Source organism: Mesoplodon densirostris, chromosome 1 (genome assembly GCF_025265405.1).
Source record: "Mesoplodon densirostris isolate mMesDen1 chromosome 1, mMesDen1 primary haplotype, whole genome shotgun sequence".
Taxonomy (NCBI): Eukaryota; Metazoa; Chordata; class Mammalia; order Artiodactyla; family Ziphiidae; genus Mesoplodon; species Mesoplodon densirostris.
The window spans coordinates 142,495,426-142,521,935 of record NC_082661.1 but is presented as its reverse complement, the minus strand read 5'-3'; the positions used below and the strand labels follow the sequence as shown (position 1 = coordinate 142,521,935).

The following is a 26,510-nucleotide window of genomic DNA, read 5'->3' as shown; positions in this document are numbered from 1 at the left end:
AAGGAGGAAGCTGATGTTTAGATTTATTCCCCTCTACTCCCTCCCACTCACACCATAGACTGCATAGTTTCCCCTCAGAAAGGAAAACATTCTTGACCTCTGTTTAAATGTTTATCAGAAGTTGTCTGGACTTGCAGAGTCTGAAGTCACATTCAGTATTAGTCACATCCTTCTCTGTGTGTGGGGTAACCCTCCAATCAGGCCAGGAGGAATGCCTGGACTTTGTACAGAAACCATTTGGTGCTAGAAGCATCCACTACCACCCAGGGATTTTCACTTAGCCCAAACACAGGCAGAAGCTGAGCAAAGAACTTGAGCTTCCTGATGGCTGCAGGGCTTCAGTTTTGAATAGGTACAGGAAAAAAATAATCCTCTTAGCTCTGTGGGTCCTGTGGGGTCTTGATTTTAAAACAAAGCTCTAGCATGGAGCCTGGAACCAGTGGAGGTTCTAGGTCTTCAGCACAAAATGAGGGTCATTCAGAGTTTTATCCTTGCTCCGAAACACTCCTACTTTGGAGTAGGAAAAATTGCTTTGCCTTCTTGGGCCTTTGATATTGATAAATTAGTTTATGCTTCAGAAGTTCTGTAAGTAGTACATATCTAACAGACCTTGTATCAATGCGTGAAAGGCACTGTATGTAGACTCGACTAGGTGATGCTGGTGTGTGTCTGAGAGGAAGGTATGACTAAGGCAATAGAAAGTGTGAGGTCTGGCAGGTAGGATAACTGGGTTTTGGTACCACTCTCACCACATGCAGGTTACACATTCCACTCGTCCTCAGCTTTTTCATCTTTAAAATGGGAAGTTTGAAGCAATCATCTAGGAGGTCCTTTGGGGGCCAACAATAATTTCTGATATTTTTGTCTCTAATATCTGAAGCTGAGGAAATAGGCATAAGCTTCAGCCCAAAGGACATGAGTCACAATAAGAAAGACTTTCCTGAGAGTAACCCTGAGTTTGCAAAGGACACTCTGGAATTTTCCCTTCTAGACCAGCGTGGGTCTTAAACTGTGGTCCAAGAAAACTCTTCCAGGACTGGTGTTTTGGAGCTGTCAAGTGTGAAATCTCATAGACTGGGATGATACAGGATGTGGGCATTGGATGGTTATGGTGAACTAAAATATCACTTGAGAATCATTCTAGATCTATGAGTCTACACTTGAAATCTAATTAAGTTTTTTGGTAATTAAAAGAAGGGAAAGAAAATTTCCCTTCACAAATTTAGCAGCTTTTATCATGTTACACAGGGATCACCAATGCTGTAATGGTACAGTATTTTTTTAAAAAATTTTGTTGGTATTTTAAAAAAATACAAAAGTGCATGTTCATCAACATCATTTATGATAAAAACTCTCAAAGTGGGTATAGAGGGAACATACCTCAACATAATAAAGGCCATATACGATAAGCCCACAGCTAACATACTCAACAGTGAAAAGCTGAAAGCTTTTCCTCTAAGATGATAAACCAGATGAAAATGCCCACACTTGCCACTTTTACTGAACACAGTATTCGTAGTCCTAGCCAGAGCAATTAGGCAACCATCCAAATCAGAAAGGAGGAAGTAAAGCTGTCATTATTTGCAGATGACATACTGTTATATATAGAAAACCTAAAGACTCCACCAAAAAACTGTTAGAATAGACAAATTCAGTAAAGTTGCAGGATACAAAATAAATATACAAAAATCAGTTGCATTTCTATATACCAACAGTGAACTATCAGAAAGAGAAACTAAGAAAAGCAGTCTCATTTACAATAGCATCGAAAAGAACAAAATTCTTAGGAATATATTTAACCAAGGAGGTGAAAGATCTGTACACTAAAAACTATAAGATACTGGGCTTCCCTGGTGGCGCAGTGGTTGAGAATCTGCCTGCTAATGCAGGGGACACGGGTTCGAGCCCTGGTCTGGGAGGATCCCACATGCCGCGGAGAGGCTGGGCCCGTGAGCCACAACTACTGAGCCTGCATGTCTGGAGCCTGTGCTCTGCAACAAGAGAGGCCGTGATAGTGAGAGGCTCTCACACCACAATGAAGAGTGGCCCCCGCTTGCCACAACTAGAGAAAGCCCTCACACAGAAACGAAGACCCAACACAGCAAAAATAAATTAATTAATTAATAAACTCCTACCCCCAACATCTTCTTTAAAAAACAAAAACAAACAAAAAAACTGTAATACACTGATGAAAGGAACTGAAGAAAATACAAATAAATAGAAAGATATCCCTTGCTCATGGATTGGAAGAATTAATATTGTTAAAATGTCCATACTACCCTAAACAATGTACAGATTCAGTGTAATCCCTATCAAAATGGTGTTTCCCATAGAAGTAGAGAAAACAAACCTAAAAGTTGTATGGAACCACAAAAGAGCCTGAATAGCCAAAGCAATCTTGACAAAGAAGAAAGCTGGAGGCATAATGTGTCCTGATTTCAAACTATATTACAAAGCTGTAGTAATCCAAACAGGATGGTTTTGGCATAAAAACAGACACATAGATCAATGGAACAGAATAGAGAGTCCAGAAATAAACTCACACACTTATGACCAATTAATTTACAACAAAGGAGCCAAGAACATACAAAGGGAAAAGAAGAGTCACTTCAACAGCTGTGTTTGTAAAACTGGACAGCCACATGCAAAAGAATGAATCTGGACCACCATCTTACACCATACACAAAAATTAACTCAAAATGAATTAAAGACTTGAATGTAAGACCTGAAACCATAAAACTCCTAGAACAAAACATAGGGGGTAAGCTCCTTGACATTGGTCTTGGCAATAATTTTTCAAATCTGACACCAAAATGAAAAATAAACAAGTGGAACCACCTCAAATTAAAAAGTTCCTTTACAGCAAAGGAAACCATCAACAAAATGAAAAGGTAACCAACTAGTGGGAGAAAATATTTGCAAATCATATTATCTGATAAGGGGTTAATATCCAAAACATATGAAGAATTCATACAATTCAACAGCCAAAAACCAAACAATCTGATTAAAAAATAGGGAGAGGATCTGGATAGACACTTTTTTCAGAGACGACATACTGATGGCCAACAGGTACATGAAAAGGTGCTCAATGTCACTAATCATCAGGGAAGTGCAAATCAAAACCGCAATAACACTTCACATCTGTTAGAATGACTACTATCAAAAAAGAAGAAATAACAAGTGATGGGGAGGATGTGGAGAAAAGGGAACCCTTGTGCACTGCTGGTGGGAATGTAAATTGGTGCAGCCACTATGGAAGAAAGTATGAAGGCTCCTAAAAAAATTAAAGATAGTACTACCATTATGATTCAGCAATTCCACTTCTGAGTATTTATCTGAAGGAAACAAAAACACTAACCGGTAAATATATGCACCTCTATGTTCACTGCAGCATTATTTTCACTAACCAAGACATGGAAGTAACCTAAGTGTCCACTGATGGATGAATAAAGAAGATGTGCTGTATATATATACAATGGAATAATATTCAGCCATAAAAAAGGAAATCTTGTCATTTGCAATAACATGGATGGATCTTGAAGGCATTATGAAAGGTGAAATAAGTCAGACAAAGAAAGACAAATACCATTATGATCTCATATGTAGAATCTAAAACAAACCAACAATGGAACTCATAGATACAGAGAACTATACTTATAGATACTGTGGTTGCCAGAGGTAGGGGGTTGGCGAAGGGGGCAAAAGGTACAAATTTCTAGTCATAAAGTAAGTCATAGGGATGTAATGTACAGCATGGTGACTACAGTTAATAGTACTATATTTGAAAGTTGCTAAGAGAGTATACCTTAAAAGTTCTCGTCACAAGAAAAAAATTATAACTATGTGATGATGAATGTTAACTAGACTTATTGTGGTAGCCATTTCACAATAAAGTATACAAATATTGAATCATTATGTTGCACACCTGAAACTAATATAATGTATGTCCATTATATCTCAATAACCTTTAATAAAAAATAATCACAAGTCTCACTGTATAACATTAAGCTATTATAAAACTATTGGGGTTGAAAAGAACCTTAAGAGTCATCTAGTCCAACCCTCAAACTGGATACAAAAGTCTGCTCTCCAACAGCTTATGGTTCTCTGCCTGAAAACTTCCAGAGACCCTCACCCAAGGTTCCCAAATCCATTGCTGAATCACTGTTGTTGTTATAAGGTTCTTCCTTAGGTGAACTAAAATCAGCCTTCCTGCAACTTCCACCTTTGATTACAGTTCCACCCTCCAAAACATCATTGAATAAGTTAAATTGTTTTTCAAGATGATTAAAAAAAAAGTACATGCTCATTGTAACAATTAAAACAATATACAAGTATATAGAGACAGTAAATTGTCCACTTTTAATCTCATGATAATCCTAACCTCCCAATAACCTGTAAAGTTTATACATCCATATACTTTTTCATTTTATTTTTTAAATTAAAAATTTTATAACTATCACCCTACAAATTTGCCTGTTATCAGTGATCAATATATCATATATTGATTTTTTGGTCAATACACATAAATCAACTTCATTCTTTTCAATAACAGCAAAATGTTCCATAACACGGGTGTACCTCTTTAATAATATTCAGGATGTTTCAACTTTTTTCTATATGCAAACTATGATACAATAAATATTCTTACACATATTCTTAGTGCTTTTGTTTCTGTGGGATAGGTTCCAAGAAATGTGCTTTCTGGGTCAAGGGTATGAGAATGTGTAATTTTAATAGACATTCTTAGATCACTTTCAAAAATTTGTTAGGAATTCTTGCACTTAGTGATAGTGTATGAGGGTGCTCATTTCCTCACACATTTCCCAGCAATGGGAGTTAGGAATTTTAAAAAATTAGCCCCAGTTGAAGGAGGAAACGCTGTATGTCATTGCTGTTCTAATTGCATTTTCAGGACTGCTTGTGTGGTTGAGCAACTTTTCAGAGCAACTCTTCACATGTTTATTGGCCATTAGCATTTGTTCTCACTTTAATTCACTATAATTTGTTTATTTGCCTTTGGGTCATTTATCAATTTATATGAGCTCTTGTTTATTACAGATATTTACTCTTTATATTTTGCGAATAATTTCTCCATGCTATGACTGTCTTTCAAGTTTGTTTGTTTTTGTTTTTGTTTTTACAGATATTTATTTGTGGTACTGGTTGCCATATAGCATGTAAGCTCTTTGAGAGCAGCGATGCTGGCTCTTTAGCACACTGCTGTATCTTCAGCATCAAGAACAGTGCCTGGCACATAGTTCACTCCCAATAAAAATAATGTCTGACTAACTGAATACAAGCTTAAAACTTGTATGTAGCTGTCAACCTTCTCCTTTATGATTTCTGGGTTATCAGAATAGCTCTATTTTTATTACTTTTACTTTTCTGCATTTAATCCTTTAATTCATCTTGAATTTTTTGTTAAAAAAATTTTTTTTCCTATTTGGAGTGCTAATCCATCTTGAATTTGTTTTGCATGCAGTAGGAAGCAGGGTAAACTGTTTGACCCTGCTTTGGCCACTACTTTGTATAAAAAGCATTACATTAAAATAAGTTCTAAAAAGAACTTGCATTTTATGTGTTCTATACATTAAAATAGAAGTACACCCTACCAACCATTTTATGTGCTATTAAAATATCTAAAATTAATTATTCAAAAATAAAGATGGGGCCTCCCTGGTGGCGCAGTGGTTGAGAGTCCGCCTGCCGATGCAGGGGATACGGGTTCGTGCCCCGATCTGGGAGGATCCCATGTGCCGCGGAGCGGCTGGGCCCGTGAGCCATGGCCTCTGGGCCTGCGCATCCGGAGCCTGTGCTCCGCAACGGGAGAGGCCACAACAGTGAGAGGCCCGCATACCGCAAAAAGAAAAAAAAAATAAAAATAAAAAAATAAAGATGGTAACTTGCTTTTTGTGATTTCCTTGTTCTGTTTCCCTTCCCATTTTTTTTTTTACCTCCCCACTGGAAAATTTTTTTAATTTTTATGTAATTGGTGCTGAGCTGCTCCCTAGGAGAATTACTTGATAAGAGACCCAGGTGCTTCTTGAGACTTATTCTGCTTAGACAATAAAATTATGTCACGGGCTTGAATGTGGTTGATTACACTTTATATTATAGTCTAGGAACCTTAAAGATAGAAATCATACCTTATTCATTCTACATCCTGCCATAATTCAAAGATTATTTTGATATATTAAGCAGTCAATAATACTTATTTAAATTAATACTGTGGTAGTAGAGCATGCATTTAACTTACCCAAGAGAACTGAGGATATTTTGAAAAGAGGCTCAAACAACTGCATATGTCACCCTTGAAGACTCATTTTGCATGTGTGATAACATATCTACCAACTGCAATAAACAGAAGAATTCCCATAGACTTAGTGTGACTGCACTATTTGAAGATCAGAGGCCACAACATAATCGGGCATGATGCTAAGATAGAAGACAGCAAATTGTTGCAAATACTGTTGATTATATACCCAGTAGGCAGGCCCCTTCTTCCTTGATGGCAAACCAGGCTTTTGTTTGGGTCTTCAGTCTCTCATGCGACAGAAGAAGGTTATTTCTTAAGTGGTGAATTACAACTGGTGTCAGCCCATCATGGTGTCTCATTCCCCTTGGCAGTGATTGGTTCAGGCATGGGTGTGTGCTCCAATTCTGGCTGATGAGACTCACGAATAAATCTACTGGAGCATTTCTTGGAAAGGTTTTCTCTGATAGCAATGTGGAATGCATAAGAAGATAGGATCCTCTTTTCTCCGGTTGTTGTTGAGCTGTCTCGAAATCACAAGGACCTAAATCTCTCCCCAACTGCCTTTGTCTTTCCTTCATCTCTGTTGTCTCTTTCCTGCTCAATTTTGATTCTACTTCTAGAAGTTTCTTCTTGGTGAAGGACCCTGTCCTGGAAGGGAGTCCTAGCTAGTCAGTTGTGAGAATTCACGGGGCTCAGGATGCTCCAGCTCCATAGACCCTCCCATGGGTGCTTGCGCTCACCCACTAATGGACTGGGTGCACCACACTTTCCAGTGAGTGAACACCTGTTGGCTATGTTGGAATTTTCCTATTATCAGGTCTGTCTTCACCTCATTACTTCCCTCTGCTTCCTTCCACAGAGCTGCTGACATCATGCAGGCCTCCCAGCACAGGGGGCTTGTTTAAAGCCACTTATATTTTGGGATTCACAAGGCTAGCTTGACACTTTTGTGTGGTAAATGTTGTCCATGGGGGTTTTGATTTTGGTATCTAATGGCTTTATTTTTTACTTTTTTTAAAACTGTAGTAAAATATGCAACATAAAATTTACCATCTTAGCAATTTTTAAGTGTATAGTTCAGTAGTGTTAAGCATATTCACATTTTTGGGCAACAGAGCTCCAGATCTCTTTTCATCTTGCAAAACTGAAACTCTATAGCCACTCAAAAACTCCCTACTCTTCCTTTTCCCCAGGTCCTGGCAACCATCCTTCCAGTGGCTCTGTTTTTATGAGGGGATTGAATTCAGGGAGATCAACAAACTCTGCTGCTGCCACGGTCCCATTATTAAACTGTAACTCCTGGAGACTGGAGCCTGTTCCATGCCCACAGTGCCAGTGTAGCACCTGACACATAGAAAACATGCACATAGTTAACTGACGAAGGAGTCATTCTTAATTCCTGTTCCTTTTGGCAGGGTGATAGGATGCTTTCTTGTACTCATTAAAGTGATTGATGGTTAACATAAAAGTTGCCATCCTTACCTGGACTAATACCTTTCCAGGTCAATATGCAACACGAGCTTCTAGATGGGAGAGCACTGCCAACTCTTGATGACTCAACAAGTGGAGGGCAGGAGAAGAAAAGACTAACTCAAATGGATGCTGATTTTAAACTACTTTATATTTTTGCTGTGTATGAATTTGTTGGGGCAGATTTCCTTACTAATTATGTTTGGTTCAGGCTAACATTATAATATAAAAGGTTCCTGGGCACTATTTGCTGGTAGTGATTTGAAGGGAAGGCATACATGGGGTGGCCTATTAAAAAGTAAACATTTGACACAGGTGTACACAAGGTAGTTAACTAATTGGGCATATTTGAGAGTTGTTGCTATAGCAACGGGTGAAATCAAAGGGAATAAAATCTTGCATTCATACAGGGCTTTACAGTTACAAAGAGCCTTCCAATCCATTACCTCATTTCTTTCCCATAACCTTAACCCTTTAATACAGGTCTTGGTGGCTCCATTTTACAGGTGAGGAAATGGACAGGACTGGGAGATTAAGTAATGTGCTCACAATCACACATTTGGTCAATGTATAATCAGGACTCTGACTCTTCTAAGACTAGTGGTTTTAAAATTTTTTAATAATTTTATTGTATTTATAGGTTATACCCACCCTTTTCATTCCTAATACCATATGTTCATACTCTTTATTTTAATTTTAATTTTATTATTATTATTATTTTTATTTTTTTCTGGTACGCGGGCCTCTCACTGTTGTGGCCTCTCCCGTCGCGGAGCACAGGCTCCAGACGCGCAGGCCCAGCAGCCATGGCTCACTGGCCCAGCCGCTCTGCGGCATGTGGGATCTTCCCGGACCGGGGCACAAACCCGTGTCCCCTGCATCGGCAGGCGGACTCTCAACCACTGCGCCACCAGGGAAGCCCTATTTTTAACTGCAGTCTAATTGACCTACAACACTATGTTAATTCCAGGTACACAACATAGTGATTTGATACAAGATTAGTATTTTAGAACACTATTGTTATACCTGAAGAGTGTGATGATATAGACTACCTCATATTCCATTTTGGAAGAAGGCAGGGTACAAATTATAAATATATAAAGACAAAGAGGTTCTGGACTAGTTTGGGCAATAGCCTTCATTTTCTCCATACAATCCCCCCAAATTACTCCTACCATTCAGTTGCTGCCTCCATCCTTGATTACCACATCTCTAGGCATCCTTGCAGAAAAAGGCAGAAAAAGACCAAAAAAGAGGGAAGAAGGGCAAAAGTACCAGGATGACATTTGGGGGCTGTTCCAGAAGCACTGGCACTACATCTAATATGAGGTAATGACCAGACTGTGAGCCCCTAACTGTGTGTGCTGAGTACCACGTTTGAAGACAACCATGAAAAGTAGGCAATATCGTCCCCACTTTACACATGACAAAACCGAGGCTCAGAGAAGTTAAGTAACTTGCCCAAGATCATGCATTTAGTAAGTGGGGGAGTGGGAATTTGAACCTCATGCTCTCAAACATTAATCTCTGCAATACGTATGATTTAAATAAGCATAAAAACATTACAGCAATTAGAAATTCACCATACTTAGACCTGAGGATGAACTGAAGTTCATCTTTATACAATTTATGAAAAATCAAAGTATTCTTGTTTTCTAAGCATTTTTACAGCTCTTACCCACAAACAATTAAAAACCCTACTTTCCTTGTTTGAGTTAATTTCAAATGATCCTTTTCCACGTATTTAAAGCAAATAAGGCATGAACACTCATCTGTTAGCCATCATTTCTGTTAAGGAAACTGTTAAGGAGTGAAATATCGTTTCTTTCAAAATGGTCTCTATGAACATCTTTGGCACCTTTTAGATAGGACTTCTTCCCTCTTCCCACTGAATTTTGGGAATGACATATTTTTCTAGAAAGCTCTTTTTTTTTCCCAGCCATGATCTATTTTATCACCTGCTTCTCAAAAGTAACTGATTACTGTTCAGTGAAATCTGAGGGGGTCTGTGGACTCTCAAACACTGAGCTTCCAGTCATCCTTTAAATTTGCTTCCAGAAACTGTTTCTGAAGTGTAAAACTGATAACTGCTGCCCAGCTATAGCAGACATTGTAGGTAGGCAGACTCTGCCCTAATCTCCACCCTCCTTCTCAGTCTTTCTTGCAGCTAGAGGTAGCCAAGTGACCCATTTTTGGCCAATGAGATAGACGTTTGCTGAAGAGTGTACGGGAAACTTTTGCTCACCTGATAAAATGGGACCTATGACAGGCACTGCCCTTTTCCTTGTTCCTTCTAACTGCCTTGAATTAGGACTCAATGATTGGAAGTACTGCGGCCTCCTTGTGACCATTAGGCATGAAGTCAAAAGCCAACACACAAAGGACGGCAGAGCACAAAGAAAAAACCTGGGTCCTCCAAGCTGTTATTGTTGAACTGTTAAACCCACACCAAGAGCTGTCTACACCTGGACTCTGTTCTGCAAGCAACTAACCCCCTTCTAAGGGAGCCACTGTAGCCAGGTTTTCTATTACTTGCAGCTGAACATGTGCCTTACTGAGAGACCAGCTGTTGCCCTTTTGGGTGATCATTCTTCTTTTCCCCTTCCCCAAATCTAAACATCCCCTTATATGTTGAAGGAACTGGTGTAAGAATGGCACTTTCACATCAGGTACAAGCTCACATAACCTAAAAAGTATTTGCAAACTAAAATATAATGCACACTAAATTACACGAATGATTCAGAAAATTGCTGAGAAACGTTCCTTCACCTCTGACTAAGGATTTCTTCAGTCTGAGATAAATGTCACGCTTTCATGAGAAACCTACTATTTCCTGCTTTCTTTGGCAGTATCTGAGGTCAAGGCCTTCTAGTTCTTATGACACACTCTGTTAGTTTTAAGGACCTCTCGGTGGGTCACATTCTCATTCCACAAAGATGAAGCACACTCACATGAATTCATGTGACACAAGGAAAAAAAAACCCCAAATCTCCCTGAGACTCAATTTTATTCAAATTGATTAAAAATTTAATTTGTTCTTCACAAAGTTCTCCTTAGGCTCTTCAATGATATAGGTTTTATTTTCTAGAAAACATGTGAAAGCAGCGATTTATCTCATTACCTTTTCTAACTTATTTTGCACTTCCCTCAGAACACTGAATGGCACACTGGTTATTTCACTGAGCAAAGCTTACAGATCCTGGCAGTGTGCTTGCTTTGGGAGTTGGACTACCTTAATTAACCAAGTTAATCACAAGCACTTGGGGAATAATTATTTCATGCTGTATTAGACAACTGCCACTGCCAAAACCTTGAATTTAGGTTATTTGCTGAAACAACAGCTTTGGATTCTCTGGACATCTTTCTTCAAAAACACATACATGGTTTAACAAAACAAGCACAAGTATATACATTTCCATACTTTAGTAATAATCAGAGTAACTTAACAATACAGGCGGGGCTTCCCTAGTGGTGCAGTGGTTAAGAATCCGCCTGCCAATGCAGGGGACACAGGTTCGAGCCCTGGTCCAGGAAGATCCCACATGCCGCGGAGCAACTAAGCCCGTGCGCCACAACTACTGAGCCTGCACTCCAGAGCCCGTGAGCCACAACTACTGAAGCCCACGGGCCACAACTACTGAAGCCTACGTGCCTAGAGCCCGTGCTCCGCAAGAGAAGCCACCGCAATGAGAAGCCCGCGCACCGCAATGAAGAGTAGGCCCCGCTCACCTTAACTAGAGAAAGCTCGCACAGCAACCAAGACCCAACGCAGCACCCCCCGCCAAAAAAACCCAAAACAAAACACAATACAGTCAATTTAATGGAGACACAAGTTTAGGAATGGCAACTGAAATCCACAGATCAAGAACTGGAATGAAGCATTTATGTTTAACTGGCTCTGAAATTCAATTTTAGCTTCCTGTGGCTTTAAATATGGGCACACGGGTATGTGTGTGTGCACCCATCTACACAACAGCTCACCCAAAATCCTTGCTCCAGCTTCACTGGATTCCCCCTTAATTAGGGCTCTGTTTGGGCACTCAAACTGAATCATGGTTGCATAATTTATAATGTGGGGATAACACACCACAGGGTTCTTGTGGGGATTAAAAAGGTGATATATTTGTGCATGTATGTGAAAATGCTTATAAACTGTACTGTGCTATGTTGATTTAAGGTCTTGTTAGTATTCCTCTCTCCCAGTCAAATATGGGAAAAATTCCACCAGAACAATCACATACAGAGTCTCCATTTTATAAATATACTCTCAGCACTGTTTAGTTACTGTCTTAGCTGGAATAACTGCCTTACAAAAGACTTTTGTTGCTGAATGTGCTGGAGATTAAAGGACTTAAGGAAAAAAGAAACAAGGCTTTGCTGGTCTCTTTAAGGACCCAAGGAAAGCTCCAAGGACACGTGCAGTAAAATGTTGTAAGTAGATTCTTTTCCAGTTTTATGAAGTGGAGCAGGCCACAGGCTCTCACTGAAAGGTGGAGAGTAACAGTGCATCTCACAAACAGATGAAACAGGGGTCAAACCATGGTCTTGGTATTATGCACACAACTCGTGTTTAAAGAGATGCTGAGAATCAATTGTACGTATATTTGGCTGTAGTCAAATAAAGCTGTGAAGGCTATTTTTTTTCTTCTGTGAAAAAAATACCAAAGACAAACCTTCCAAATTGCACAAAGTTTTTACTGTTTACATCTCATATAGGTGGCTGCCACTCCAACAGACATTTTCAAGCTACTCTAGCAGGGATGCATGTGCTTTGTATAAACCCCGATTCAATGATGTAACCAGAGTTCTAGCTGATCTGAACTATTCCCGATGCCTGGCAGTCTTGGATGCAAACTAGATGACTGGCAGGGCCCTTGGTTTTTTGGCCAGTCATTACAAATTTCATAAATGGGAACTGGGCTGAAGGAACAACTCTCAGTGGTCTCTATGCCATCAGAGAGGGGCAGTCACAAGTATAACCCAAGTCTGAAGATAATTAAAAAGTAATTCCAATGGCATATTGAAATGCTTTGCTTTTGGCCTTTTGTTTAAATTATTTTGGAGAGGCTAAGTTTTAAACTGGAATCTACCAATGTCAACATGTATAAAAAATGTTTAAATGTTCACACCTTTGAATCAGTAATTCTAATTTGCAATCTATTCTCAAGAAATAATGCAGAAGAAAGAAGATCTATATGTCCAAAGATGTGAATTTAAAGCTTGTTTTTGACAGAGGAAAACTGGAGTAAATTATGGCTCATACGATGCTTATGCAACATCGTAAATATTTATAAAAGATTTTAAACACATGGAAAATAGTTATAAATGAAAAACAAGATGTAAAAAATATATGGATAGCACTATCAAAAATGGTTGTATAGGGCCTCCCTGGTGGCGCAAGTGGTTGGGAGTCCGCCTGCCGATGCAGGGGATACGGGTTCGTGCCCCGGTCTGGGAGGATCCCATATGCCGCGGAGCGGCTGGGCCCGTGAGCCATGGCCGCTGAGCCTGCGCGTCCGGGGCCTGTGCTCCGCAACGGGGGAGGCCACAACAGTGAGAGGCCCGCATACCGCAAAAAAAAAAAAAAAAAGAAAAGGTTGTATAATACATGCCTAAAAAACACTAGAATATAATAAAATATGAACTGGGTAGAATAAAAATATTAATGATTGATTTCAATGAATTCTACAGATTTCTTTATTTTTCTTCAATAACAAAGATCTTTATTGAAAATGAAATTAATTCTGGGAATTAACATTCCCAGAACACACAGCTGAAATTAAATGAACAAGGATATGTAAGTCTAGAATTTAAAACCCACTGTGGTTTGTCCGAAAAGCTAAACAGCTGATGGATGTTTAGCAACTGCAAAATATATCCTCCTGGTCTCAGTAGGGCATTGCCCGTTTAAAATTTTGCTTTTACACATTGCCAGGGAATTAGGCAGAGCAAAGTGAATTTACTGAGTATTTTTTTTTCTTAGTGTTACCAAAGTATTTAAACACAATCTTAAAGATTCTTTTGGGTCACTATTCTATCCTTAGTTCAATTCTCAGCAAACAAAAACAAAATTCACTCATCTCCTCTCCTGAATGGCACTTTGGGCAAAGTAATAGCTAATTCATTTACATACTACACACCTAGCCATAGTTACATTATTTATAAGCTCATAAGTCTATAATTAAATTATGATGTATTCATAGGCCACAAACATGAATGTACTTTTGTTCATCTTTTCCCTTCCAGTATAAATTGCACAGAAAATAAATGCTTCCAATGATAAAGAGTTGAGGTGAGTACATATGTGTGTGTGCATTCTTTGCTCCTATGCATTCTTATTAACCTGACTTACAAAGGGCTCTTTTATTTTAGTCTAACTGCCACTTCTGCCTTCCCACACTTTACAAACCACCAGATGGACCACAGGTTTGTAGGCTTCTTAGAGAAGGGGCATTATCTTCCTCACCACTGCAAATTTCCTTATTATGGCACCTTGCACAGCATTTACAAAAAGCAGGCACTTGACTGACAGGGAAATCATTATCATTTTCCACTTCTAATGACAGTGAGGACCAGGTAACCGTTGTTTCCCTAGTTAAGTGACGCGTGAACTCATAGGAGCCAGGACAGAGCCTAACTGCTAAGCGTAAACCTGGAGAGGGATGAGAGGCCCGGCTGCAGGCAAGGTGAGGGATGGCACCATGAGCCTGGCTCTGCGTGAGGGAAGGAAGGGCACCCAGGAGACCAGCTGGTGGTAAGGCTGGAGAGAGAAACGGGAGGACCTTCCTGCCACCCTACAAAGACTTAGTAAAATCTACACTTCTCATGAACACCTTTGGGATGGAAGTCCTGCTTGCAGGTGGGTGCAGGGCAAAAAAAAGACTGATCATGGGGACAGTCAACACAGGGATATAGCACATGTGCTTGTTAAACTGGGTCAAGAGTCCAAGAATAATCTTCTAAGCACCTTCTTAGCAAGTACCTCCAAGCACCAGAACTATGCAAAGGAGGCATAACCCATACGTATGCTCTGGTTTCAGAAACCCTGCTAGTTACCTATTGCTTGTCACTGATCTGACCCTTTTCTAACAGTGTTGATCATCATTATTTGTGGGTTCCGTATTTGCGAATCCACCTACTTGCTAAAATTTATTTTTAACCCCCAAATCAAATCATCCTTGGACATGCACAGAGTGGCAAAAAATGTGAGGCCCAGCTGAGGTCGAACAAGGCGACACCCCCCTTCTTGTTCCTGGTCTCACACTGTAACCTTGCAGTCTATTTAGTGCCACGGAGAATTCAACAGTGAACAAAAAGGATAAAAAGCACTGGGCTCATGGAACTTATGTTCTAGTGACGCGATTGAAAGGTTGGATTGTGTGCATTTAGGTGAATACTTAAAGTACTGTGGTACTCAAACTTTTATTAATACCAACAAGACCGATGGATGTAGAAATATTTTCATTCCGTCTGATTCAAATTACAGCATTGGAATAGTCAAGGAGACAGGAAGCAGCCAAGCCACCACGCTGCTTGTGTCGTATCGAGTGATCATGTTTTCTAGGGCTTCCGCTTCCTATGGTGTACTAGATAGCCTGAAAAGTCAACCTGCTGTAAAACACTAGAAGCTGGATAAACTGAGCAAACATTGGCCCATCATTATTATAATTATCCCGAGGAAATGATGCACCCCCTAGGTCACATGAAGTCTTTTAAGAACAATGGTGTGAACTTCGCCTGGACATTAAATCATCTGGGGAGCTTTTAAAAGTCCTGCTGCCCAGATCACAAGCAAACCAATTAAACCAGAATCTTGGAGTGGCACTCAGGCATCAGCAGTTTATAAAGCTCCCTAGGTGATCTGGTGTCCAGCCAAGGTCAAGAACTACTGCTTTAGAAGGTCGTAGGGTATGCAGTGCACGGAGAGGCAGTAGTCCCAATGCTCTGTCAACTTCACTCAAAATTACTGACGCTGGGGCAGCTGAAAAGTTATCCAGCTTCTTACATCTCTTCTCCACCACCTCATTTCTTCTGCTTTCGCCCCTTATACTGGGAAGTGGATGCTATCACTTTTCAGATGGATGCAAAGAACCAACCTAAGTGGGTACCTTCCTGAGTCTAAATATGCCCGTTCATAGTTAAACATTTGATTTTTTAAAATGAGTTCCTGCTAAGCTAAGGCTACAGATGAAAGCCAAAGAAGAGACACATGAATTGCAAACAAAAGACTATTATTTCCATCAATAAGTCTCTCAAAGTCAAGGATAATACCCAATATGTACTTAATGGATACTAATCATACTCTTCCTCTGCCAATCTCTGTGGTTTTGATTCACATTCCTCTTTGGAGACAATAACTCCATTTTTTTTTTTTTTTTTAATGAACCAACCAGCAAAACCCCACAACATTTCCTATACATGTAGGGAAGAAATAGACCAGTAATTACTGAATTTGAGTGTCCTGAAAATCCAAAATGTCCTCTATACATAAAAGGTGTTATTAGAAAATACTGTGTGTGACCTGTGCTCGAAGATGGAAATATTCCATGCTGTAAAAGCAAAGTGAACCCTCTGGCAGGTATCCTGGGGGGTTCCCATGTGACTGTGTGCATTTGGACTCTGGTATCTCTCCCAGATGGAGTAAGACTCCCTGTCCTGGAATCCTTGAAGAGCAAGAACAAGAGCTAGATGGAAGTTTCCAGGGATTTGTTTATAAGAACATTATACTGCTATTTTGTTTGCATAGATCTAAACACAGGTTTCAGATCTAGCCTAGAGATAGTTTGGATTGGTCAAAGTTAAGACATCAACACGACACAGTCAAGACACTTATAAACTAACTCATACCAGGGTTTATGACGCTAATAACAATAAAAACTGAAACGAAAACAGCATTTAATGAGACTTTACTATATGCCAGGTACCAGTGCTTTTCATGTATCTCATTTAAGCTCCCAACAACCCTAAGTGGCCGACATTATTATTATACTTGATTTGCAAGTAAGAAAACTATGAATCAAGGAGGTTAGAGTCACACAAACAGTTAAGTGGCGGAGAGGAATTTGACTCAGGTGGTCCGAGTCCAAAGTATACATACTCACCCCTCTGCTGTATTTCCCCACGCATACCAGCCACGTTTTGGTTTCTGGTGACCAGCATAGTCACAAGAGTTGAAGACAAGGGTCAGGCCTGGGGTCAGCCTTGGGGATCTGTTAAGCCCATGGTCACCATGGGATGTGGCCATCTCCCCAACCCTCTGGACTGGACCTGAGAGGGGTCACAGGGTTTGGGGCTGATAACACGGAACGGATTAGGCTCCTAAGACATCTGAAAAACTGCATCCCAAAGGAGTATCAAGAAGAGAAGGGACAGCCAACTCCTGGCTGATGTGGACCGAGCTGGCTGCCTTATAGGGGTGGCACACCAAGTGTCTGCGTCTTCACTGTCTTGTGGGAGAAGCCAGGAGATGGCTCATGAGTCTGGGGATGGAGCTGAGGGAGCAGACTGAGCCGAGTTCACCATTTATAAAGTTGCTGGCCAGGCTCTGTAGCTAAGAAAGGGGTGGGAGGTGGAGAAAGAACACCACATTTCTTTGCACTCAGTCAGACAGGAAAAAGGGGCAGCGTGTAATGACAGGCCAGGCAGAGCAGGTGAAAAGAAAGAGGCTTCAGATGAGGTGGGGCTGACAACCCGCCCACATCACGACTGGGTCCTGAACAGGCCTGCCCTGGCCCTGACAGTTATCTTCTAGTGAATCAAAGGCTCTGTGGTGTAGAAAGAGCCAAGCTGGATCAGCTTCTGTCTTCTGCTCTGCAGCTCTGATCTGAGACACACCTGAGCAGAGAGCGGCCTCTGGCTCCACAGTCCTGACCTGTCAAAACTCAGGCAGCATCTTCATTTCTGCCCCAGCCTGCCCTCTCCAGCTGGGCTGAGCATCTCTAATAAGCGGTCTCGCTGCACGGATCCCTGGCCTCACCTCCTCTAACTCAGAGCTGCGCTGCCGCCTGAGCACTTCATTCTGGATCACGCGCTCTACGGCTTCCTGAGGGGTGTCCCCCGGGAAGCCAGGGATGCAGTGTAATTGCTGCAGCTGCTATTGAAATTCACTTTTGGATTTCCGTTCCCTGAGCAGAAAGTTCTGAAAGCTCCCAGGGAGAAGGGAGCAGGCTTTGCATCCTGCAGGCTCGGGCTATCCTGACAAATTCCTAAAGCCTCCTTTCTGTGTGGTCTCTCTCAAAACCTTCTGAAGGTTCCAGGAGATCTATTTCTTGATAACTTTTTCTCCCTTGCTTGAGGTCTGGGCCAGAAGAGAGCTGAACAGATGTTAGATCTGAAGCTTTCCCAATTCAACCACTTGACCGCCGGCCTGCTAATCTGCCCTAATGTAAATGAAATGTCTTTGAGCTTTTCTCACTCAGAAAAAGACAAGATTCCAAAAAAGCTGGAGACATCCCTTCTTCAAGAAAAATAACATAAAAGAACAGGGTGATTGAAGTCAGCTGCATTTCTGCCTGTTAGAATATTAAAGTGTGCTTTTTTTCCTCTTTCTCAGAAAGTCACAATGGATTATCTTGAGTTCTCAAACTCCTACATGCATTTTTCCTTCTTCTGCAAGTTGTCACTTGACTGACAAAAAATATGCTTCAGTCCCTAAAAATGCAAATTCCCTGAAGAGAGTACTGACCTACAGTGAACTACAGCTCAGATGTGGAGTAAATGTTATTTTCCCAACTAGGAATATTGATGGCTCCATGCTGGGGGCAGGCCTCAGTCAGCACTCAAGGGCTAAAACCTCAGGTGAAAGCACACACTTGAGTGTGTTCACAGTTATCTTAGTGATTTTCTCCTATATCCTGCTTGGAGTTACCAGAAAGGCCTGGCCAGTGATCAAACACCACACACAAACATTATACCCCCAAGAGGTCCTGCTTGGGAAAATATCCAGGCCAGCTGCCCCCAGCATACTGGATCTATAAGAGCCTCTTGGTTGCAATTAAAGACACTGGCTCTCCGATTTCCAATCTGGCCCTGGAAGGCCTGACTCTAGACTCTGGGCTCAGCGATCTGTACAAAGGCGCCTCAGAGACACTCATTCATTGAAGACATACCATCTTTTGCTAAATATATTATGACATTTATTACAAGGTATACCACCACATAACCACAAAAAGCCAATTAAACTATGATATCAATGCTGTTATCATATAGAATTTCTCTTTTATGCTATTGAAAGAGCTCTTTTAGAGCAGTTTAGATGGGAATGTATCACATATCCCCCTTGTCAATCCATCAAAAGGCAAACAGAAGCAAGATAAATTCATTAAGCTCTTCCTAATGCTTTTTCACACCCAAGAGTTTGACTTTGTGAATCCCTTTTGTTTTAAGCTGTTAATTTTGAAATAATTTTAGGTTTACAGAAGAGAAAGACAGTATGTACACAGAGCCGATGCCACTGGTCTACATGCCACACTGTGAACAGCAAGGCTGTAGCAGAACTCCTAGATTTATGTACCAGAACTGCTAGTTACTGGCTGTGTGATGGCTGACCTTCAGTTCCTTATTTGGAAACTGGGATAATAATTCCCCTTATCTTCCAAGGCTGTTGTGAGGTTTTGGAGGAAACATCCACAGAAACCCTAAGTACTGCACAAACATCAGTTATCATTAACACACCCTACAAGATACTATGTAGAGTTTTGGCCCCAAAGGAGTTTACAGTCTAGTCAATAATGGTTCTTTACATTTACTTGGTGCTGCAGTTTTACACAGTGACTTCATATCCATTCTATAATCTGATCTTCGCAATGATCCTGTGAAGTAGGTAGACTACACTGTGCCTTCATTTATTATATATGTTATCCTGAGGTTTGGAGGGGGTTCCTTTTTTTGTTTGTTTGTTTTTGTTTTTACGGTATGCGGGCCTCTCACTCTCATGGCCTCTCCCGTTGTGGAGCACAGGCTCCGGACGCGCAGGCTCAGCGGCCATGGCTCACGGGCCCAGCCGCTCTGCGGCATGTGGGATCTTCCCGGACCAGGGCACGAACCCGTGTCCCCTGCATTGGCAGGCGGACTCTCAACCACTGCGCCACCAGGGAAGCCCGGGGGTTCCTTTTTCATAGTGGTAAACTCTACTTTGAGCATGTTGGCTTGTCCTTGGCCTTGCCAACACTCTTACTGTAAGTAACTTCAGACCATGTGAACGGGGCTTTGTCAACAGTGGGTTACTAGGTCTGTCTAACCTGGTCTGAACCTTTCTTATTTTTCAGACACCAAACTTTGCAACCTGGACCTGCTTTTGGGCCCAGGCAATTTCATGGATGCCTCCTCTCCCTGGGAACCCACTGCTTGGTGGAGGCCCTGAGCGGGTGGGGTTCTTGCTAGCTCCAGCTGTTTCTAATTAACCTCACCCTGCTTTCCTCCTAGGATGGTTAAGTCAATTCAACAGATTAGCATTTTCAAAGGCACCAGATCATTTGCCATTAAACCAGCTTGGGGTAAAACAGAATTCAACCATTTTACACATTAATTTTAAGTCAAGAATAAAACACCCCTCCCTCCATTATCAACCTGTTTTGTTTTGTTTTGTTTTTTCTCCTAACCTCCTCACTTTCTCTTGGAGACTTCATAGGGGTAGTGAGTGGGATACTGGTGGGGTGATGGTCTATGATCAACCTGAAAAATCCACACCAATCAGGCTTGGCAAAGCTTTCCTTAGATATTTCTATAGTCCCTCCCACTCTCCTACCCCCCTCATAAAGAGTAAAGGACTCACTGGGAAATCTTTAAAATTTCCTAAAGTAACTAGACTCATTCATTTACATATTCCTAAGTCTGCTTCCATCTCAAAGCTTTTTAACAGTGCCACTCCCAGATCTAAACTACAAAAAGGTTACACTCATATGTTCCCTGGCTTAAAAATTCTTTTGACAATAATTCAGGGTTTTTTTGTTTTTTGTTTTCAAACAGTTGCTAAAAACAAGATGTTATTTATCTTACAATTAAAAACACAGATGAGGTGAGATAATTTGTGGGGTAGCTTGAGGTAAAGGAAGCACCATAATCTTATCCACTGTGGGGAGGGATTTAGAATGAGGGAAGGCTGGCTGGCCTTGGAGCTTATCCAAGGGAGTTCTGTCACTAAACTACCCAAAAGAGAGCCTTATAAGGCAGTTTCTTCTAGAAGGCAAGTCTGTAATAAACCCTGAGGGCAGGCTCTAGAGAAAGATGGAAATCGTATCTAAGGGCATCAAATAAATGTCTTCTCAGCTCAATCACTCCATAGCGTAGGTCTAGAGTGTAAAAGATCTTAAAAGTTATAACATCCTCTCCCAGACACTTCCCCTCCTCCCTTATGGAGCTGAGAGATAACCTAAAAGGGAATCTTGGAAACAGAATTCTCCGGACTCTCACATAGCACTTACAGTATCCAACAGCTTTTATTGCAAGTTCTTCCTGGTGTGCAACTTAAATGTGCCTTGTGGCTATTTAATTCCAGCCTGTTAATTCCTCTCCTGAAGAGCTGTAGAACAGTAGGTCAGGCACCTTCCATTTAATTCCCAAACCATGAAGAAACATTAACCTGTTCTTTCGATTACATTCCTTTAAAAGAATCTTTGTGTGTGTGTGTGTGTGTTTGAAACTCTTGTATTTTATTTTATTTTTTTTACGTCTTTATTGGAGTATAATTGCTTCACAATGGTGTGTTAGTTTCTGCTGTATAACAAAGTGAATCAGCTATACATATACATATATCCCCATATCTCTTCCCTCTTGCATCTCCCTCCCCTCCTACCCTCCCCATCCCACCCCTCTAAGGTGGTCACAAAGCACCCAAGCTGATCTCCCTGTGCTATGCGGCTGCTTCCCACTAGCTAGCTATTTTACGTTTGGTAGTGTATATATGTCCATGCCACTCTCACTTTGTCCCAGTTTACCCTTTCCCCTCCCCGTATCCTCAAGTCCATTCTCTAGACCTTTAAAGGAATCTTAAGGCAACCTACGGAATAGGAGAAAATATTTGCAAATGATGCAACCAACAAGGGCTTATTTTCCAAAATATACAAACAGCTCACACAACTCAAACAAAAAAAACAAACAACTCAGTCGAAAAATGGGCAGAAGACCTAAATAGACATTTCTCCAAAGACATACAGATGGCCAAGAGGCACAGGAAAAGATGCTCAACATCACTAATTATTAGAGAAACACAAATCAAAACCACAATGAGCTATCACCTCACACACCTGTGTCAGAATGGCTATTATCAGAAAGGCAAGAAATAACAAGTGTTGGTGACGATGTGGAGAAAAGGGAATCTTTGTACACTGTTGGTGGGAATGTATATTGGTGCAACCACTACGGAAAACAGTATGGATATTCCTCAAAAAATTAAGAATAGAACTACCATATGACCCTACTATCCCACTCCTGGCTATTTACCTAAAGAATAAGAAAACACTAATTTGAAAAGAAATACACACCTTACATTCATCACAGCATTATTTACGACAGCCAAGATATGGAAACAATGTTAAGTACCCATCCATGCATGAATGGATAAAGATGTGGTACATATACACAATGGAATACCACTCAGCCATAAAAAAGGTGAAATCTTGTCATTGGCAACAACATGGATGGACCTTGAGGGTATTGTGCTAAGTGAAGTCAGACGGAGAAGGATAAATATTGTATGACTTCACTCATATGTGGAATCTAAAAAAAAAATAAAACCGTAAAATAAATAAACAAACCAAACAAAAATAAACATGTAGATATAGAGAACACAGAAGTGGTTACCAGAGGGGGTAGGGTGGGGGAGATGGCAAAATGGGTAAAGGGGGTCAACTGTATGGTGACAGATGGAAACGAAATTTTTGGTGGTGAGCACCCTGTTGGGTTTACAGAAGTAGAAACATAATATTGTACACGTGAAACTTATCTAATGTTATAAACGAACGTTACCCCAATAAAAAATTTTAAAAAGTAACACCCTCCACCCCCCCCACAAAATGTATAAACAGAATCAGAACATAAAAAAAAAAGTCTGGAAGCCTACACAGAGCTGCAAAAGGACAAAAACATCATTATGGGGGGTGTGGAGGGGAAAGACAAGGGGTTTCACAAAGAAAGTGACACCAGCTGTTCCTTGAAGGCTAAGAGTTCAAAGGGTGGAAAGATAAGTGAGGGTGTGATTATAAACAACAGCAAAGAGCAAACAATTACGGTGGCCGGACCACAAAGGGGGTTGGACAGAAGAGGCCAAAATAAGAGTTATTGTGAAGTGCTAGATAGTTTTAACTTGCTACTAAAGGTACTAGCAAGGAAGACCCTTAAGAGTGAATTCTGATTCCACAAATAAAAATTAATTCTAAGGAAGAAGAGGGGATGGGACCCAAAGGAAACAAGGGATTGCCAAGGAGCTCAGATATAACAGACCATGAACAAAAGGAGTAACCAAGAACCGGAATAAAGGAGCACCATGTTCTCTTCTAACTGTGAGATTTTATTACACATCTTGATGTCTCTATTAACTTTTTATTAAACTGAATTTTCAAATCTCCTCTTCCAGTTTCGCATGACTTCAGGGACCTCAGTAAGATCTAATGGTACTAAATTAATGATAACAGTTTTAGATTTGAGATTATTATGTCACTACCTTTTAGATAGATTTTTTTTTTTTTTAGAAAGATGGCTTTGCCTCTTATCACAGAGGCACAGAAAGCAAGCAGACCAAGGTCTCTCCACAGATGGTGGGTAAGTGTTGACCTCAGAAAAGAAGGGACTGGGAAAAGATTCAGAGTGTCTCCAGGGCTCCAGGGCAAGCACTCTGGGAGGTAGGTTTGTAACTTGCATGGATACTTTGTTAAATCAACAAGACCAGACCTGTGTTGTGTATCCTCAGCTGTATAGAATCTTAGCACAGTGCTGACACCTGACAGATACTCAATAAATGCAGGTTAAATGAGACCAATCACCAGAAGGAATGATGCCCCCTCCCTCTCAATACTTGAGGAAGCATAACAAGTTTCCTCTGAGGGTAGAAGAAGAACCCCTTTCTAGGCTGGAAGAACCTAGAAAATGCATTTCCTATTCTAAAAGCCCCAGTACTAAATGGCACAGAAGTTAATGGCACTCTGACGGGTTTGCTTCTATAATTGTTAAAACACTTCCAGGAGAAATATATTAGGAGATCTGGCTTTAGCCCCTGCTGTGGGAAAGTACTCTGGTGGACCTCACATTCTTTTCTGCTCTGCCTGGCATTCTTCTATAAATGGCCCCAGGCACTAGACCCCTTATCTCTAAATTTAGGTTGGGAAGAAAGGTTAATTTATGACAAGGTTTCCAGTTTTAGATGCTATTTCTCTTAACATTTTCCCCAAACATAAAGAAAAATTAGGTCTGTACCCTCCTGAGGTTTGCAGTCTGGAGAGATGCTGAGGATCTGGTTTTCATGATAATGAGGTTATATGACTAGTTCTATACAACTATCAGTCTCAATATTTTATAATTGCACTGTGTGAGGGTTTAGAGATGTAAATAGCATGAGAGAAGATGGATAAAACTAGCTACAGGCTAGAAGTGACGATAATACTTAAATAATCACCAAGCTATCCTTCTGCTCTGATAAGGCAAGTTCCAGTGATTTGGAAAGACTGTGGGGAAAAAGTCCCCTTGGAATGTGTAAGAAAAATGTCAATATTTGGAATGAATTCTTAAGCTATGCCCATTTCTCTTTTCATGGTATGACTGATAAATTAGACCCAAAGGACTGTTTCTGTTGGGAAAGTGTGTGATTATTTTAGATTGTGATTTAAGTTTAAGGTGATGATAATATAAATAGTTAACAGTAAGTTGCTTTCACTATTTAAAGGCTTTCAATTAGTGAACTCTGAAATCAGTGGCAGATGACCTATTAGCCATGTGGACTTCTGGGAAAAACTAAAAAAAAAAAAAAATTACTTGGAAGGCTTGGAGAAAGTCTGAGCTGTGTTAAAGAAGCAACTGCTTCTGTCATTTCAGGAGAACTGCCTCTTCTCTCCCTTTTTCCTACCTTGGCTGGGACCAGGAGAGAGACTGCCAAGGTTGGATTTCTAACCTTCCCTTGAAACTACTGCCTAAACAGACATTAGAATTAAAAGCTCTTTTTTTTTCTTTTTTGTAAGTCTAGACTCTATTTTCCCCTTTCATTTACGGCAAGCTTGGACTTGTTTGGAATAAAATAAACGATCAAAAATAACCTCAAAGGCATTCCTGCTGAACAGTGCATCCTGGGGACAAATTACACAAGAAAGGAAAAAGAAAAACAAAATGGTCATAAGGTTCACAACACAAACGACATCATAAAAACATCCTTCAAAGAGTTTGTATTTTTTGGCCCACAAATAATTAGCTAGTTAGATTACTGTTTGAGAATCTGTAACTTCCAGTAAGTGAATTATTTTCCTTAATATTAAGAAACCATGAAATCCAATTTTTAAAATTCTTACAATCTAGCCAATCAAACATGGGACAAACAACTTCTCTCTGAAAGTCCTTATACTGTATTTCATCGTCAAACGCCTTTCTCCTATCTCTTGACTTCACCTCTAGACACTCAAGCCAAGAAAGAATGGAGAGGAAATGACATTTTTGGGTTCCTAGCAGAGTGGGGGCAGCTTTTGCGAATCGACTTGCCAGCTGTTAGCATGAGCTGGGTGAGCTTTGGGAACGGGAGAATCTGTGGTATCTGGAAATCTTTTCTATACATACACTCGCCCTGCAAGTCCTCACTTTCTTGGCGCACGCACCAAACTCTCAAAACCACCAAAAAAAGAGAAGGGGAGGTGTCGCCCATCCCTCCCAGCATCACCCCGCTGCCAACTCCCCCCTCCCCGAGTCGGCCCGGATGACCACGGGAGGAGCCGCGGGAACCAGCCAGGTGCGCCGGCCGCGGACGCCCGGTCGGCTCTTCCCCGCAAGGGGGCACCTGGTTCTCCCCGCCCGGCGGGGCGGGGTCGGAGTCGGAGGGGGAAAGCGCACATGCCCACCTTGCTCGCAGGTGCCCTTGCTGACCTGGGTGATGGCCTTCTCCCCGCGGCTCTCGGCCCTCAGGCTGGCGGTGCGCAGCTGGCAGCCGCTGGGGTAGGTGATGCCGTTGCTGCCGCACACCGGGTAGCGGCTCTTGCACACGCACACACCGCTCACCTCCGGGCCGCCGGCTGCTGCCCCGGCTTTACCCTTCCGCCTCTTGCGGCTCTTCACGCACTCCATGCCCGGCGCGCAGTGCCCCCTGCCGGCGCCGCTGCCCCCGCACGGCTCGCCCTCGCCGCGGGCGCACACCGGACAGCAGCCGCACGCGTCGCGGGTCTCGCCCAGCTGGCAGCCCCGCGGGGGCAGGGGCGGGCAGGCGGACGGCTCGCAGGGGCCGCAGGCGTCCGAAGAGGAGGAAGAGGAGAGGGGCAGAAGCAGGAGCAGCAGCCCGGCTGCGCCGAGGAGCAGGGCGGACAGCGGCGGCCGCTCCATGGCGGGGAGCGTTCGCGGCGGTGGGAGCGCGAGTGAGCCGCGTCCCGCCGGCCAGCGCTTTAAATCCGGCGCCCCGCCCGGCCGGGCCGCGGGAACCACACCCCCCGGGCGGCTAGAGCTTGGCCGCCTCGTCCGCACCGCCCCTCCCGGGACCGCGGGGCTCAAGCGCGCCCCAGCTGGCGGGGCATCCGCTGGGCCCAGGGACGCTCTATCTCACGCCTCTTCGCTTTTGGTTTTGGCTCTGAGCGCACCCCGCCGGCTGCTGCTCAGCCCCCTG

The 26,510-nt window shown here is 41.8% G+C and overlaps 1 protein-coding gene across 2 annotated transcripts in view; it reads right to left on the bottom strand.

The window, feature by feature from the left end:
• Positions 1–26,284, bottom strand: part of IGFBP7 (insulin like growth factor binding protein 7) — a 78,879-nt gene extending 52,595 nt beyond the window's left edge. Inside the window, exon 1 of one of the 2 annotated variants that reach the window (XM_060109061.1) lies at positions 25,759–26,284. In XM_060109061.1, coding sequence (XP_059965044.1) covers positions 25,759–26,233 — 475 coding nt within the window. In that variant the 5' untranslated portion in view covers positions 26,234–26,284. The remainder of the gene's footprint in view (positions 1–25,758) is intronic. The other variant, XM_060109070.1, reaches the window with a different exon arrangement.
• Positions 26,285–26,510: the final 226 nt, after the last annotated feature.